At 44.4% G+C, this 18,226-nt stretch overlaps 1 protein-coding gene across 1 annotated transcript; it reads left to right on the forward strand.

Annotated features, from left to right (window-relative positions):
* Positions 1-4,446: 4,446 nt before the first annotated feature.
* Positions 4,447-17,818, forward strand: LOC309528060 (solute carrier family 22 member 2-like). Its single transcript, XM_082215264.1, has 11 exons — positions 4,447-4,889; positions 5,878-5,981; positions 6,868-7,022; positions 9,027-9,195; positions 9,754-9,868; positions 10,849-10,955; positions 11,702-11,916; positions 13,089-13,197; positions 13,668-13,780; positions 14,969-15,068; positions 17,143-17,818. The coding sequence occupies exons 1-11, from the start codon at positions 4,473-4,475 to the stop codon at positions 17,207-17,209; spliced, it is 1,671 nt and encodes a 556-aa protein (XP_082071390.1). The 5' UTR covers positions 4,447-4,472; the 3' UTR covers positions 17,210-17,818.
* Positions 17,819-18,226: the final 408 nt, after the last annotated feature.

Raw genomic sequence — 18,226 nt, forward strand, 5'->3', positions numbered from 1 at the left:
CAAGTCTTCTTGGCAAGCTTACACAAAACTCTTAGCTGAAAGGACAAAAGTCCCCCCGAAGTTCACAGATGGGTTTGCATAACACGTTGCTCAAGAGACCAACCGGTAGCTATGACTTCAGTGGGAATCAAACTAGATGGATGGCTGGTAAAGAGCTGCATACTGTGCTAAACATAATTGTAAAGAGGAACTGTGTGAATACAAACAAAATTTCACATAATTGAATCCCTTTTAAAAAGAAAAGAAAAAGCTCCCGGGATGGCTTTTAAGGGCCTACTAGTACAGACTTTGATAATTAGATCAAAACAAGATTTACTAATGAAAAGGAAGTTCAAAATGTCTTCAAAGGCAGATCAAGTTTTATTTTTTACGTTTGGGGGGTGTTTAGATCTGTCACTGTGTGTTTATTAAAAATGAAACACTAAAGAGCGATAATCTCCTGCCCCCAAAATGATAGAACTGGTAGGATTTGGTCATGTTCAGGCACAGTGAAATCTGAATTGAACCTAGGTCATCCCTGATGGTAATAAATTAGACGAGACAAGGTTGACAACAGAGGATTTTATATGATATTTCCATTTGCTGAGTTACTTATCACATAGTTTGAAACTTGCTTCTTTCCAACAAATTTTGGGTGGTATCCAAATATCTCATACCAGAGGCGCAAGAATGCTCACTTGTGCAATGAAACTTCCCTCTCCACCCACTGCATGTCCTCTAAACCTGTTATGGGGATTTCCTCCAACCCTCTGGAACAGATATGGGGAGGGGAGGAGGTCTCACGGGGAGAAGTGAGTGGGGGTGTTTTATTGTGCAAGCAAAAATCATTGCACTGGTGGAACGAGATAGTTGGAACAATGTCAGCAAGCTATTCAAGTGAGCCTTCAGAAGTAGTAATCAGGCACCTACTCATAGTACAGAAGTCTCTTTGCAGATTATTGCTCAAGCTAAGAAAAGATGGGTACTGATGAATCTTTGAAAGCTCACCTGCACACTCTTTTTTTCCTTTCAGTTTCCTTGCCGGTAGATGTGTCTCCTGGTGAAGTTCATAAGTCTTCATTGGTGATTCTGCGTTAAAATCAGATTTAATTTTCTGAGAAGAAAATTCTCTGCTATTTCAAAGTAACCCAGAACATACCATTGTTATATGTTGTATCTGTCTAGGCTTGTGGACTCTCATTTTTCGAGCTGATGGGTGTGCAGTGATTCTAGCTAGCATAGGCTACATTCAGTGGAAAAACTACAAAGTCAATCAGGTGTAACAGGGATGTGGAACCTGCAGCCCTCCAGATGTTGTCGGACTCTGACTCCCATCAGTCCCAGCCAGCATTCTATTCTGTCAGTGAGGCTGTTGTGCTTTTTGCCATTGAGCATTTTGTACCTTGGGCTACTGCTCTCTGGCGCAGCCTTTGGTCTCCACATTCCTGATTCCTGTGAGATCTTGGCTCTGGGCCCCTGTCTCTATATCTGCTTCTAGTCTTCCTTCCTACTCCAGATCCCTGCCATCTCACCTGCTTATGTTGTCTCTACTGCTAGCCCTCTCATGAAGTCTTCATCCCTCACATTCACATCTTATCTCTTTTTCTTCCCCACTGCTGGTCTGGCTTCATGGATTACAGCTCTGCATCTCCAAGGTTCCAGTGTGCTGCCTGTAGCTGTCTGCTACTGTTGTAAAAAAGAGCTAGAGATGCACTTCCGGAAAGAACTAAACTACTACTTGGTAAAAACAACAACAACAGCTTTAACCATTTGTAGGCCTACAATAACAACTGTCAGACAAATTGGCCGGTCTGCAGGTTTTTGCCTACCTTATAGCAAACGTCAAAACTTTGATGGATAAGATGTTGGATTGGATCCTTAGCTGATCAGGTACCCCCATTAAAGGAGGCCAGGAAGGGGTGTTTCTGTCCGGGAGTCCACACAGGGACCAATGGGCTATAGCACCATTTCCAATGGTGGCCCTGGTGGGATCATAGCACCTGGTACATGTCACAGGACAACCCCCCTGTGAGGGTCAACAGGGTCAACCCCCACCCTACTTATCAATCAGCAGGTGGTGTACTTGATACCAGACACATACCCAATGCCTTGACCAAACCTACTTACAATTGTAATCAATAAAAGTTGTGGCCTAGTTCAACCCAATACCAACCCCCTGCTTCTTATTTCTGGTTGGACCCTCACTGGGCCACAAGCACCATGCACCTGAGTATGTAGCCTAGACACTATTTCCCCAAATATATTCATTTTTATGCACACTTTGCCATAATATATCCATTCTTGTGCTCATTACTTGGCTGGAAAAGTGTGTTCCAGAATTCAGAGGTGTGTGAATTTTGAAGAATGACTGTGTTTCCATTCACATATTGTTTCAGAAAGTGCAAATTAGGTCAATTCACGTTTCAATGTGAATTGAATCAAATTTCTCCCCCATCCCTACGGATCTGGAAAAAGGCAATATTTCCATTATCCAGGTTCCAAGCAGTTGTTGTTGTTATTTGAATTTATATACTGCCCTATACCCGCAGGTCTCAGGACGGTTTTGAGCTTGAAAACATTTTTGGGGGGCTCACTGAGATGTCTCACAGTAAAGATCACAAATATCTCTTGGTTACCCAGCATCAAAGCCACATTTGCTCATTTGTGTGTGCAGGGCTTATTTTATGCAGTAAAGCATCTGAATCTCCGCTCACAATTTGAAATGAAGCAGCTCATCCACAGATATACTGTGTGCAGTTTCCACTGACCTGCTGTAGTGCCAGAAGTTCATAGTCCAAAAGTCCTTATGTGAACTTTGCGTGTGTCGTGACATACTTTGCCACAAGTGTGAGATTATGCCATTTTGTAAACCGCAAGGTTACTGATTATACAGCAGTAGAAGTGGCCCCAAGGAAGCATTTCTTCATGTTGGGAGATCTTTATTTATTTGTTTGTTTTAAAAAAGGAAGAAGAGAGGTCCTTCTTCAGTTTTTAAACTTTTCTAAATACATCTTAGCATTTTTAAATCGCCAGGTGAAATACAAGCTGTAGTGCAGTTAGCAAGGCTATCTGATATTTTATATCTGTGTTTGTTTTGCATCTTCTACATATTATTCTTAGTTCAATCCCACTTCAAAGGTTCGGGATCATTTGCCTTATAAAAATAAAAAACCGAAGAGTCCAATTGGACCTTGTTGAATCATGACTATGGAATTCAAGATTCACTTTGGTGTTAGTAACACAACAACATATTTACCTATTTATGACTATTATTTTCCTTCCATCCCATCATCCTCCAGGGGTGAAGTTAAACCACTGCATTAGTAGTGACTTCCCCTGGGAGCAAGCCTGGGCAGTGTGTATGGAGATCCTGGACTGCCCACATGACAAGACCCCCCTCTCGGCCTCAACAGGTACTGCAGCATAAAAGGAACATCAGAAATCTAGACAAAATCATGAGCATTGTAACCAGGAAAAACTAACACAACAAAATCCACATCTGAATATAACCCAAGACCCAAAAGGGGTGATACCATTTTGATGGTATCAGGTTTGATGGTTGGAAGCAGCTTCCTATTTTCATTAGAAATACAGTGGCACCTCGGGTTACAGACGCTTCAGGTTACAGACGCTTCAGGTTATAGCTCTGCTAACCCAGAAATAGTACCTCAGGTTAAGAACTTTGCTTCAGGATGAGAACAGAAATCGTGCAAAGGCAGTGCAGCAGCAGCGGGAGGCCCCATTAGCTAAAGTGGTACCTCAGGTTAAGAACAGTTTCAGGTTAAGAACGGACCTCCGGAATGAATTAAGTTCATAACCAGAGGTACCACTGTATAATAACTTATATTTCCAACATTTTGCATACACTGGGTTTTAAGCTCTGCTGGGGGCTGTTTTGGCTAAAGAGTGAGTCAAGCCCTGCACATTTTTTGAATTCAGGCAGTCAGCCATTTTGTTGTTCTTGTAGCTCTACATGCATGTGGGACTTCAGGATTAACTGGTACCCCCCAGTTAGTTCCCAACACAAGGTTTGGGTGCTATAGACTTGATGGCTAAATGAGACAATACATGATGACTAAAATAGTGGCTACCACATATAGAAGTGATAATGAGAAATAACCCTGAATTTTGGTTGGATTGAATAAGCATTGGTTATATTACAATATTATAGTTTAGCTGTCATGGCCTCTAAAAGCTGATCAGTAAAGATGCAGTTTTCTTAATGAACATAATGTTCCCAGGTTGGATAACATGGAATAATCAGTCAACCGGCCAACAGAATGTGTGACACATCATAAAGAGAATTCAGATATGGTGTGAAATAGCCCATTAGACTGTAATGCATGGTTTGTCAATTTACAAAGTGAAATAGCTGCTCCCCTGTGCCTTTTGGCCTGATTACATGCTGTTATTTTAAACAGCTTTGCTGCCAACAAAATGCTGAGAGGCACACATGAGATTGTTACTTTCAATGAGGTGCCTCAAATGCAAGAATGCCAACCTTAGATGACATTTTAGAGCACATTGGAGAGTTTGACTTGTACCAGAAAAGGGCCTTTTTTGTGCTGTGTCTGCTCTCTGCTGCCTTCACACCCATCTATGTTGGTATTGTTTTCCTGGGTTTTATACCAGAGCACCACTGCCGGAGTCCTGGAGTTGCCCAGTTAAGAAACCGTTGTAACTGGAGTCTTGAGGAAGAGCTGAATTACACCCTTCCAAAGGGTGAGACCCATGGGGATGCTTTCACTAGCCAGTGCAAGAGATATGATGTCGACTGGAACGCAACTGAGCTGAGCTGCATAAATCCACTAGATTTTTCCACTACTTATAGGAACAGAAGCAGTATTCCTCTCACTGCATGCCAAGATGGCTGGCTTTATGATTTCCCAGGATCATCCATCGTGACTGAGGTAAGAAGTAAGCAGCTGTTTTCTAGAAGGCAATACCAACATTAACAGCTGAACCCTGGAAGGATCTGTAGGAGTCTGCTGGGCAGCTTAGAGAGTCCTTGGAGGTCCTTCAATAGCTGCTAGAGAGAAGGGCTTCTGGAACACAGGAGTCTTCTTCTACCGTGTCAGCATTGTCTGCTTGGGCTGGCAGCTAATCTTCATAGTCTCAAGCAGAAGTCTCTCTCAGCCCTACCTGGAAATGGCAAGGATCAAAGCTGGGACTTTCTGAATGCAGAAGCATGTGCTCTGCTGCTGAGCTATGATCCCCCTCTATAGATGCTTCCCAGCTGTGAAACTCTTTCCCCCAAGGCAGTTGTGGCTGGCACCACTGGTATTTACCAAATAGGCACTAAGCAAAGTCTGCCCTGTTCATTTGGTAGGCGATTTAATATTACTTGCTGTGGATAGTTCTTAAGCCCCTCACGAGTGGTGATTGTTTTCAGGGTTGATTTCAACATTGCTGTTAACATTATGTGTGTTCCAAGCTTAAGCTAGTTGCACTTAGGTCCCGTTGAACTCAATGTGAAAAATTATGTCATGACATTGATTTCACTAGAAACCAAGTTCTCCAGTCTATTTTTTTGAAAGCCTTTTGCTTCTCTTTGTTAATGGTTTGCGTATCTGATTTTTAATTGTTATTTTTAATGGTGTTCTTTCATTTGATGCTTGCTCACTGCCTTGCATACTGACAAAGATATAAAGGTGGCATGGAAATGTTTTAAAATAAGCAGGCATAACTCCTACGCAAAAAAGCCACTCTGCTTAAGAGTGCTTGTATACGGGGATGTTGGAGGGTGGTAGTTGAAATGTCCATACACTTTAGAATGAAATAGTCCTGAGAGATGCTCTTCAAATGATTTGGAATTACAGTTATCTTGAAATCTCACTCAAAGCATGGAATTTTATTTTATTTTTGCATTGTCTCTGACCTGGATGTGTTTTGTTTTAGTTCAACCTGGTGTGTGAAGATGCCTGGAAACTGGACTTGTTTCAATCATGTGTGAATGTGGGATTTTTTGTTGGTTCCATAAGCATTGGATACATGGCAGACAGGTAGGTCAAATTTTATATATACAATTGGAGTATTTATTGTTGTATAGCCACAGGCTATATAACAATGCAGCATAGCTTTGCTGGAAAAATATGGTTTTTACTGAACTTCAATGAGCTGGCTGAAATATCTGAACCGATTACTGGCCTCAGCTGCATATGAGAATTGGCTCCCTTCATTTTGTCTGGTGATGGCCCAAGAAACTTGAACTCTTGTATGTACACACCATTAACAGCTGGTTTACAGCACAAGCCTAACTCTTCTGTTTAGAAGCAAGTCCTGTTAAATTCAATGGGGAGAGAGAATACATGCAAACTCGGCAGTTTCAAGACAAGTTAATTATGTGGCACTCTGATCCCAAGAGGTACCAGGGCTGCAGATTTTATAGAAAATCATACTTGTTAATATTGTTAATTGGTGAAGATGTGGGAAAGCTGCTTCATAAGCATTGTTTATAGTGATAGCTCAGGTGGTAGAGCATGAGGCTCTTCTGCCCCACATTGGGCAAAAGATTCCTGCATTGCAGGGGGTTGGACTAGATGACCCTCGTGGTCCTTTCCAACTCTATGATTCTATAATCTATTCAATCCTAAAATAAAAGGTACAGTTAATGAACAAAATAATTTTTTTTTGTTTTGTCCAATAGTAATTTAGCTTATTTTTATAGCTCCACAGCAGAACATAATCTTTGCATGCAGAAGACCCCCGCTTCAATCACCATGTGAGCTAGGAGAGAGCCTTGTCTGCAGCCCTAGAGAGCTGCTCAGAATCAGAGTAGACAATTCAGAGTTACATGGACCAGCGGTCTGGTGCAGTGTGAAGCAGTTCCACATGTCCCTCTCCCCTCTTTATATGTATAATATTGACAAATGTCATTTTTCTCCACAGGTTTGGGCGTAAACAGTGCCTGTTAATCACCATTTTAATAAATTCCATTTCTGGTGTTCTCATGGCTTTTGCACCTAGCTACACGTGGACGGTGGTTTTCCGCTTGATACAAGGATTGGTCAGCAAAGGGGGTTGGCTAACAGGCTACATCCTGAGTAAGGCTCCTTACAGTTGTCTCTTCTGGGAATTAATCTAATAGTGATTAAACTTTGCATGCAGAAGGTCCCAGGATCAATCCTTGGCAACTCCACATAGGGCTGGAAAAGACTCCCTCCTGCCTCCAATCCAGAGATCTCATGCTCATTCACTTTTCTCCTAGGAACAACAGGGATTTCCAGTGATTTGATGGAACTGATAAGGTTGAAACCTTAGAATATTATCAGTCTCTCAGGGTTGTCTCGGGTCCTAAGATATCAACAAACGATGGGATGCTTTTGATTTCCAGTGATTTGATGGAACTGATAAGGTTGAAACCTTAGAATATTATCAGTCTCTGAGGATTGTCTTGGGTCCTAAGATATCAACAAACGATGGGATGCTTTTGATTTCTAAATAGAAATGTACTTCCAGTCAAGGCTTTTTTCCATCCAGAACCCATGGGAACTCAGTTCTTGGAATTGCCATTCTAAGAGAACAAGGGAGGTGTTCGTGATGAGTTCTGGCACCTCTTTTCTAGAAAAATAGCACTGCTCCCAATCACTGTAGAAGCTTAGCTTTGAAAGATCTACAAGCAGCTGTCATGCTCCTGTGGGTGCTCTCTCAGTCAGCAACAAGGACAGGGTGACAGGCACAACATAATCCAGACAAATCAAAAGTACAGAGAATCAGTCTAGGCCCAAACCATGATCCAGAGAAAAGGAGAGCATCGCAAGAAGATGAGGCAAGGTAGAATACAGCAGGGCACACAACCCAGCCTCATCAAAACAAAAACAAAAAAACCCCAACAACTAGAAGACTCAAGAGGGAGTCCTTATATACTCTGGCCTGAGCCCCTGGCCTACCTGGCAGCAGGATCAATCCCTGTGTTCAAGGTCCTTCAGCATCCCAGCTGAGGTTTGTCAACATGGGCGCTTGAGAAGACACCTCACATCAGCTCCCTTTTGTACTTTACATGTTGATTGCAGCATCTGGGCTTGAAGAAACATGTGATCCTCACCTCTTCCAATCGTATTCCAGCTGAGGAACCACAAACCTCCCAGAACTAGCAAGCCTCCCCTGGCCAGCTAGGGAGCTGGGCTGAGCTGGCCCTTGCCTGCCTCAGCCTCCTGGAGCACCCCACCTGCTGCTCCCTATGCCTCAGAGCCTGCTGTGTTCATGGAGACAGGGGCCCCTCTGGCTCTGGTGATGGGCCCTGCTGCTCTGGTTCCTGTGCACCAACCCCCATCCCCTCGTCATCCTCTGTTACTCCATGAGTATTTCCTACACCAACCTCTTCTTTCCCATTCCTAGCTTACCCCAGTGTGTCCCAGTCCTGGCTACACCTCTTGCCAGGATCCTGTTCCTCCTCTTCCTCTTCTCTGCTGTCTTGCCAGTTCCTGACAGCCTCCTAGACCACACCCGCACTACAGCTTCTAGTAGTTCAGGCAGTTCAGAGATTGCTTACTCATGAGGAGAGCCCTTACTCAGAAGAAAAGCTGCATGACATCCTGGGTCTGTAGGTGCATGCTATGTTGTTACTTTTTGGCTTGAACCCAGAGCTTTTGGCACAGGCATTCTCAAGGACTGGGTGGTGGTGGGTCCACTGCCACCTCTAACAGCTCCAGAGTTTTTTTGGAAGATCTCCTCGTGGAGAAAATTTAAAGGGACACGCATCTCTCATCTCTGGTTCCCACGGACCCTGCCTGCACCTTAAGGTCTTCATACTGCACCTTAAGGTCTGGTTCATCCTTTGAGGACTCCCTATCTGGTACCAGGTCAGAGCTAGACATGACAGTGGCTCTCAACAACAGCTGTGTTGGTTGAGGATGATGGGAGTTGTTGATCCACAGTTTCCCTGGCTGGTGGGTGGGGAGGTGGGATGGGATGTGGGAATCTACTAAGATTTGAAATATATGAAGTTCAAGGTGGCTTAATAGATGGAAGATCTAGTGTAAGCTGTCTTCAAATCATTTCCCACACCCATTTGCTTATGCTAATGAAGTTTCTCCACCCTTAAAAAGTCACAGAATTTGTTGGCCTGAGCTACAGAAGAACCGTCGGCATTGTTTACCAGGTAGCCTTTACCGTTGGACTCCTTGTGCTTACTGCTGTCGCTTATGCAATTCCTCACTGGAGATGGCTACAACTGGCAGTTACCTTGCCAAACTTCTTCTTCTTGCTGTATTACTGGTAAGAAAGATTTCCATTACAGCCAAAAAAGTCAAGGCATCTGTATAATACCAGCATGGAAGCTTAGCTAGATGTAACAGGGATGGTGTCCAATTCCAGGAGGCCTTTGGCATGGTGCTGCCAGAGGGCCCCCACTCCTCAACATGGACACCCAACATATAAACATATCAGCTCCCAACACAGTATTTTTCTTCCTCTTCTTCCATTCAAGAGAGCCACTGCTTCACGTTCACCACCAAGCCAAGCAAGGATGATACATTGGAGCATGTTGACTCAGCTGGGTAGGGTTAGTGCGAGTTTTTGAGCCCCTGGGCCCTTGACCAGTGCCTGATCTGACTGGCCACTGGGACTGGGACTGGTATCCATCATTTTACCATGTAAAAGAGAACTCACAGTGTAGGATATTTGGCATGGAGGTGACAGTCCTCACTTCAAATGTCTCATGCAACTCAGGCCAACTTCCATATGGTCTTATCCCTTTTTTCTTTACAAGTAATGTTTTTACAGTGTCATGCATTTTGCTACCATCTAGGAATACCCCATTTCTTGCTGTTCTAGGTGCCTTCCAGAGTCTCCAAGGTGGCTGATAGCCCAACGGGAAAATGACAAAGCCCTGAAAATTATTAAACGCATTGCCAAGGGAAACCGGAAGAAGCTGCCTCCCTCTATGGAGGTAACCCGACCCATTTTGCCTTCAAAGTTACATAAGGCACGCCGATGCACAGTTTGTATATGGGTTAGAAATCCAAACAGAGGCCATTTTGGCAAGCCAGAATACGGCAAACATGGAAGCGTTTGTAAACTTCAAAGCCAATTCTGGTCCCACATGCAATGAAGCTGGGAGGGGTGATCAGTGGAGCCAGATATTGGAGTAAAATAGGCCACAACTTTATTGATTATGGGAGAAAAGGCATGGGCATAGATCTGTTAATCAACTAGGCTGAGTGCCGATTGATATGCTGTCAACCAACAGATGGGGTTGGCTGGTGCTGGGATGGCACTGAGCCACTGGTAGGGAGTGCTATGGCCTGTCAACCCCTAACTGGGCTTCTGGACAGGATATGCCACCCTCCAAGACTCATAAAGGGGATCTCTTGATGGCATGGAGCAGAGTACCCGTCCCCTGTCCCTGCTTCCTAAAGATTCAGCCCAATACCTCTCCCACCATCACAAGTTGTTACACAGTAGACAAAAACTCACAGGTCCAATCACTGGCTCCCCTGTGGCTGGTTCCACCCCACCCTCCTACATGGCTGCCCAAAGGATATGAAATGCCATTGGGCCACAGAAGAGAATAAAGACACTGGTTGCCTCCCACTCTGAACCCGCATAGGGCTGCAAATATGGCTGCCTGATAAGTCAGGGAACTAGAGCTTCCTGTAGAATAATTGTCCTCCTAGCCCACTGTGGTTTGACGGTTATATCTAAAATCAAGCTGCACATGTGTCTTTTAAAAGCTCCTTCACCCATTTTACAAGAATCCCTGCAGCTATGACTGGAAACTTTCAAGCTCCATTCGTTTTGTTTAGATTCCTTCCTGCTTTGCACTAGATGACCCTCAGAATCCCTTCCAACCCTACAAGTCTATGATCCCTTTTCCTGCGACCTCCTCAATGCCCCAATGATACAAACATTGCTTGTCTGCCCTTCTAGGATCTTCAGTCTGAGGAAGAAATGGGTGACAAACCAATCCCTCTATTTCTGGACCTGGTGAGAACACCGCAGATAAGGAAACACACCCTCATCTTGATGTACTCTTGGTAAGGAAAGTCCTTGCAAAACTTTGTATTAAAGCAATTGCTCCAAATCATTAAATTTCTAGGGCACAATCCTCTCCCCTCTCCCCTCTCCCCCCCTGTCCACATGCAACTCACAGCGGAGAGCCCTAAAAGACTCAATGGAACTCTTTATTTCCCCTTCTGTAGTAAGCATCATTGGTTGGTCCACAAGCACTTTCCACTCTGCCAGTCCTCCTCAGGGCTGCCTACATAGCTCCAATTTGGCTCCATATTTAATTTTAAGCTGCCCTACATATTTGGCTAAGGGACGCAGGTGGCGCTGTGGGTTAAACCACAGAGCCTAGGGCTTGCTGATCAGAAGGTCGGCGGTTCAAATCCCTGCGATGGGGTGAGCTCCCGTTGCTCGGTCCCTGCTCCTGCCAACCTAGCAGTTTGAAAGCATGTCAAAGTGCAAGTAGATAAATAGGTACCGCTCCAGCGGGAAGGTAAACGCCGTTTCCGTGCACTGCTCTGGTTCACCAGAAGCGGCTTAGTCATGCTGGCCACATGACCCGGAAGCTGTACGCCAGTTCCCTTGGCCAATAAAATGAGATGAGTGCCGCGACCCCAGAGTTGGCCACGATTGGACCTAATGGTCAGGGGTCCCTTTACCTTTACCTTTACCTTTACATATTTGGCTAGAACTATAAGTAGGCTTTCTGCACACACAAAAACAACCCCAGCCCAGGAAAGAGCCTGGCTTCACCTGGCTTCTGTTTTTTGTCTAGGTTCACAAGCTCTGTGCTGTACCAGGGCCTCATCATGCACATGGGAATTGGTGGCGGCAACATTTACCTGGACTTTTTTTACTCTGCTCTTGTTGAATTTCCAGCCGCCTTCATACTCATACTCACAGTTGACCGCATTGGCCGCCGCCATCCCTGGGCTGCAGCAAATCTGGCAGCAGGAGCCGCCTGTCTCCTTACAGCCCTGGTGCCTGAAGGTGAGCAAGTTGGGTGCTGAAATGGACCTATATGTTCTCTCTTTTTTCTGGCTTTCTCCATATAGGGCAAAATATACAGGAACTTGGACCTGCAGGGAAAATATCAGCTTGAGAGGGGTGGGGGTTCTGAAAGGAAAATGACGGGCAGGGGAAGGGTTGAGCTCCTTCTATCCCATCCTGAGTGTAACCGAATCTAGCAGAAAATCCCAGTCATCTGAATGTATATGTGCGCTCAGAATCGATGCCCCAAGGGCGGGGAACCTGTGACCCTTCAGATTTTGCTGGCAAGGCCAAACCAAAACATTTTGGCACCTGAGGTGAACTCCAAAATGGCGTCACTCCCCCACCAGGGGAGAAGGGGTGAGTGAAGAGCTAAGGAAAAAGGGGGGGGATATCTACATTGGAAATGGGGGAGGGAATAAAGATTCACATTGGAAACAAGGGTAGGAGGAGACCAGCAGTTTCTCCTATTTGCCAAGAGGCCGCTGTAGAGGTGGCATTGGGTGGGGGCTGCTGAGGAGGCAGCAGATCTGGCCTCCAGGGAGCTCTCCACTGCTATTGCTGCCACTGTGGCAGCACCACCACCAATGGACAATGTATTCCTTGAAGGTCAGATCTGCTTCTCCTGCGGATTCTGTCACCTGAGGCAGTTGCTTCACCTTGCCTCATGGGTGGGTCGGCCCTGGTTGCTGGACTACAACTCAGCGAGGAATAGATCCAACAATATCTGGAGGGTTGCAGGATCTCTATCCCTAAGTTATCTATATCAAGTATGACTTCACCCTGTGTGTAGGTGCTCTTCACTTCTATATATCCAACGTTCGGATAAGAAAACCCTATGGCGGTCATTTCTGTTAACTGGTTTGCACCAATCTCAAGAATGCTGGCTGCATATTGAGCTAGTCTTTCCATAACGACATCCATTCAGGGTTTCATCTTGCAAATACACAGGGAAACTCCATTTCTAATTCTGTGTTTGTGTACCTGTGAATGTTGATTCATTACTTCCTGACAAATACCAGGTGCTACAAACACAAAAGTAATGTGTGCAGTATTTGCCCCATGAAATACAATTTCTAAGAAGATGTAACTTTTAATACCAATTTTGCAGAGAAAACCTAAGGAGCCACAAAGCTTTCAACTTCTTAACAGTGTGTGCAATGTCTTTTCAGATCTCTATTGGCTTAAAATGACTGCCGCTTGCATAGGCAGGATGGGCATTACAATGTGCTATGAAATGATTTGCTTGGTCAATGCAGAACTATACCCAACTTTCCTCAGGTGAGTGAGCCATCTTCTGATACTATAGGATGGGCTGATGTCCCTTTGTCAAAAGGACCAGCTGACAGTCAAATGTAGAGCTCTCTGCTTAGGCTGTGGGTGCAATGATATTAACTGTTGCTTTTCATAAGCTGGTGGAAAAATGTGAAAGTTTATTTATTAATGAACACATTTGTAGACAATCTTTCTTTTAAAAATGCTCAAGATGCCTGTCTTGCAGTTATGAAGTAAAAAAAAAGTACAAACAGAAATAAAACAACTCTTTAAAAATCCTCAAGAGAACATGATAAAGAAGTAGGAGCTAGCAGGGAATGTGAATTTAATAGCTTTTAATGAGAGTGTTTGACCTGCTTTAATTTCTATTTTCCATTTGTTTCCACAAGTGGCTGGATCTCTGGGGCACTGGGCAAAAGGGGTGATATTAGATTCTGCAGTGATATAAATAATGGCTTCCACATTTATTTTTACAGGAATCTTGGTGTTCTTGTCTGCTCTTCAATGTGTGACATCGGTGGGATCATAACTCCATTCATTGTCTATAGGCTGGCAGATGTCTGGCATGAACTTCCACTTGTTGTCTTTGGTAAGAATATGAACTACTTCTTTTATGTTGAATGAGGGTAGATTATTCATTCTCGGACAGGGAGCTGTGATTCTCCAGATGTCACTGAACTGCAATTCTCACCTGCCCCAGTTAGGGATAGGAGAGAAAGCAAATTTAAATGAGAACCTAGCTAATTTTCACTTTCTGAAACAATATGCAAACCAGTGCAGCCATCCATTGAAATACACAGTTCTCTTAATTTTGCAATGCCGTTTTCCAACCAGCTTGGTCAATGATCAAGGATGCTGGTAGTTGTGGTTCAGCAATACCTGGAGGACCACAGGTCCTGCCTCTGAGGCATTATGGGGAAGGATCTGCAACTGTAGGTAGCCATGGGCAGATCAGTCTCTCATCCATACCACTTTTGAATGCATGCAGTCATAAGTCTGTTCCATGCTCTTTCCACATTATTCTCCAAATTCATACTCAAATATCCCTAGCTAAGGTAGGTGTACCTAAAGGTGAAGATGATCAGATAGAAGCTGACAGTAAACCTGCAGGCAGCTCCTATAACTGAACAAAATATCCAAAGGATCCTGGTGACCCAACTCCTGTATACTACTTGAACGCATGTTTGCTTTTCTGACAGCTGGGCTTAGATTTCTTCCTTTACCTCAGAGGTTTCTTGGCAAGACATTACAGCTACATTTCTATAGTCCTCTCCCGATAAAACAAACCCTAACTCCTGCTGTCAAAAACAATCCACATCATGCTATTCTGCTAAACAATTCATTTTTATCAAATTATTGTGTAATGTTATTCTCCATTATCTGCATACTCACATCCTTTTTCAAATGCCCAGATATGGTACATTCAGAGCAAATTCAGAGGAAATCACTCTGGACATTTGAAAAAGGATGTGAATATGCAGAGATACTCTGAAATGTAAGTGATACATTTAATCTATATTGTCACTGTGGTGAATTCCTATGAACTGCAGCTGATTCTCCTATCTAAGGAGGATTCTGGAGAAAAATGAGATCACTCATAAAATAGGCTGCAGGTGGGGGAGAGGACGAGAACTTGCATCTACATGCTGCCATTTCCTTTAATACAGTTCAGCAATATCTTATTGGCACGACTTACAAATTGCTATAGTGCCTTAGTATCGTTTCACATAGGGTGGTCTGTCTCAACTGATCTTTTGTTTGTGCCTTGTATCTGAAGCTGTGATTGGTCTCATTGACGGTGGCTTGGTTCTGCTCTTACCTGAAACCAAAGGAAAAGCTTTACCTGAGACTATTGAAGATGCCGAAAATATGCACAGGTATGGTCCTGTACAACATATCTTATAGAGAAAGGCATTCTTAGTGAATGAGAGCCCTAGCTGGGCATTCAGCAGCACCGGAAGGAAGGGGGAGTGCATGGGGGCATGTGTTCCACACAGGGTGAGCTGCCTTGATCTTCCTGTGTTGAGCCAGGTGTGATGAGCTCTGAACAGAACTCCTCAATGACTTTGAAGGAAGGTGCTTAGAATGCTGATAAGGCAGAGGTCTCAATCTAACTGCATTCAGCAGAGCATGGTAAGAAGCCCACTCCAGGCCTTCAAACTCAGCCTGTGAAGGTCTTCTGTGTGGGCTCAGTAGTTGGAAGTGGAGCTTGCACTCAGAACCCCACTGCCCTTTTCACACATTCATGTTGTTTGCCTGAAGAAGGAACAACATATGGCCAGCAGGAGGAATTGTTGGAGAGGAGCAACCAGCAAAAACTAAATTTAGATTTGGAGAGTGTGATTTCCCATTATAGGGGCAAATGAAATCAGGGGTGGGGGGTGGTCACAGCTGGAGCCTGAAATGTGATAATGTGGGTGATAGTGTCCTGTTGGTCAGACAAAGGCAGAAAATTAGGCTCCTAATATTTATACCAGGCCTGGCCAATCTGGAAGCTTCATTGTTCCTGCCAATCATATTGCATATGTCTGCTTCTTCCTAAGGTTTTGAGTATAGGTATGGGACGCGGGTGGCGCTGTGGGTTAAAGCCTCAGCGCCTAGGGCTTGCCGATCGAAAGGTCGGCAGTTCGAATCCCCGCGGCGGGGTGCGCTCCCGTCGTTCGGTCCCAGCGCCTGCCAACCTAGCAGTTCGAAAGCACCCCCGGGTGCAAGTAGATAAATAGGGACCGCTTACCAGCGGGAAGGTAAACGGCGTTCCGTGTGCTGCGCTGGCTCGCCAGATGCAGCTTTGTCACGCTGGCCACGTGACCCGGAAGTGTCTCCGGACAGCGCTGGCCCCCGGCCAATAGATGTGAGATGGGCGCACAAACCCCAGAGTCTGTCAAGAATGGCCCGTTCGGGCAGGGGTACCTTTACCTTTACCTTTATGGCAGCTAATTTTTGGCGATCACTCATAGCCAAGTATGATTGTCTTCCATAAACATGGTTTTAACAATGAGTCCGTAAGTGACTGTGGAGGCCAATTCTGGATCCACATGTCCTTCCACAGTGGGGACATAGGTTTCCGGGTGGGAGTTGATCACAGCATGGATTTGCCAAGCGTGCCTTCCTCTTAGCACATTTCTCCCTTGCATCCTGAGTTCGAGTGTCTTCAAAGCCCATGGCACCTTTGGTAAAGGCTGTTCTCCAATTGGAGCTCTTGCAGGCTAGTGTTTCCCAATTGTTGGTGTTTATACTACATTTTTAAAAATTGACCCTTTAAAGTGACCCTGCTGGGAGTACGAGATTCCTGACGGCTTCATTCACAAGGGTCATAGGAACATGAAAGCCCACTCACCATGACAAGGTGATGATCCAGCGAGTGAGGGCAGCTAATAGAGCTGGTAGCAACACCCAGCACCCTTGGGCAGGCCCCTGGGGGCAAGTGTCCTACAAAGATCTATTAACATCCATTGGAGGGGATTTTAAATGGAAGGCAGCTCACAGATGCATTTCTCAGATTACTGCCCTCACTAGCAGGCGTGCCAGGAGGAGGCAATGATGTTAGGTTAAGGCCCACCAGCTGCAATGAGGCTTGTGACTTCCAAGATTGAGGAGGGGAAGTTTAGCTCTTTACCTCTAACCGCAGCCCTAATGAAAAAGCACCCCTCCAAAAGCTGCTGTTCACACCAGGAGGGAAGTTTTTATTGGAGCTAAAGGAAACTTCAAACTTGCTGCAAATCACAGCTTTGGAGGGGTGGTTTTTGTGATCACAGCAGGTTCAAACTCTCCCTCACTCCAGCATTCGCACGCCTGACTGGAAGTCCCCTTCAGCTGTTATTTACATTTAATAAAAGGTTTTTGCAGCTTGAAGAGATGTATTTAGTGTAATTTAGACCCAAAAATCATGGAACACTAAATTTCTGATTCTCTTTTCCTGTTCATGTTACTCTTCCGGCTTTGTTTCCACAGGCAAGGAAGGCCAAAAGAAAAAATTATTTATCTCCATGTTCAAACCTCAGATGCGGCAACCAATTAAGAAGAGCCATTTTCTGCATGCTTTTCGCTTGATTTGGCATTAAAGAAAAATGGAGCAAGAGAGCAAACACATGCACACAGGCTGTCGTAATTTTTTGAATTTTCTTTATCCTCTGATTCTTTGCTGCTTATCACAACTACAGTGTGTTTTTGACACTCTGCGAGACTGGAGGGAAGTCTATCGATCAGGGATGGGGAAACTAATTTTCCAAAGGTTGTTGGACTCCAAATCCCATCAGCCCAAGCCAGCATGGCCAATAATCAAGGGTGATAGTGGTCATAGTCCAGCAACATCTGGAGGGCTATAGGTACCCTTTCCCAGGGGACTTAATCAGTACACAATCTGACCAAACTACAGGTCCAGTTAAAGTGTGGAGAAGCCCTAGGTCTTCCCTTGATTGCACCACACTGGGCTGGGCTATGCTAATAATAAAGTAAGAGCACAGCCACACAAATCCTACAACCATATTCTTTTACTAGATAGGACTAGTGGAAGGTAAATCCCATTAAATGAACTTGACTTTCTTTGGAGTAAACATTGGACCAGGCTTTGGAGGACTACAAAAGATAAATAAATAGAAGACTTGTCAAAGTCCATTATGGCAAAGTTTGACAGTTTGTATTCAAAGGGTTGAATGAGTAACAAGAGATGTGGAAATCAGTTTATGAGAACAAAACTTGCTTAAGAGTTTAGCATTGTTTTCACAGAGTTTACAGCCAGAAAAATACTAGCAAAGGATAGACTCAAACCCTACATGATGAAATTCTGTATGTGGTTTGGGAAACAAAAATGAATGGGAAGAATTCATTGCATCAGGAAATAGACAGTTTCTAAAGAAAAGGGAAGTCATTTACATCATTTTGCACTGCATTCAATATTTAGAAGGACCAATACTGTGCAACAATTCTCCCCATAAAAAATGTTCTGATTCTGGCTATCTAGTTCACTTCACCTACAGACTTTGAGTGCAATCTGGCCCAATTTAAATGTATTTTAAGCCTCACTATGGAGTTAGGC

Source organism: Podarcis vaucheri (assembly GCF_965113315.1).
Source record: "Podarcis vaucheri genome assembly, chromosome: 3".
In the NCBI taxonomy this organism is placed as follows: Eukaryota; Metazoa; Chordata; class Lepidosauria; order Squamata; family Lacertidae; genus Podarcis; species Podarcis vaucheri.

Bases quoted from the DNA above. Each gene is read 5' to 3' on its own strand.
- LOC309528060 (XM_082215264.1), top strand. From the start codon at position 4,473: ATGCCAACCTTAGATGACATTTTAGAGCACATTGGAGAGTTTGACTTG. The intron at 13,781-14,968 runs GTAAGAATATGA...TTGTATCTGAAG, and splicing joins ACTTCCACTTGTTGTCTTTG to CTGTGATTGGTCTCATTGAC. The intron at 15,069-17,142 runs GTATGGTCCTGT...TTGTTTCCACAG, and splicing joins GATGCCGAAAATATGCACAG to GCAAGGAAGGCCAAAAGAAA.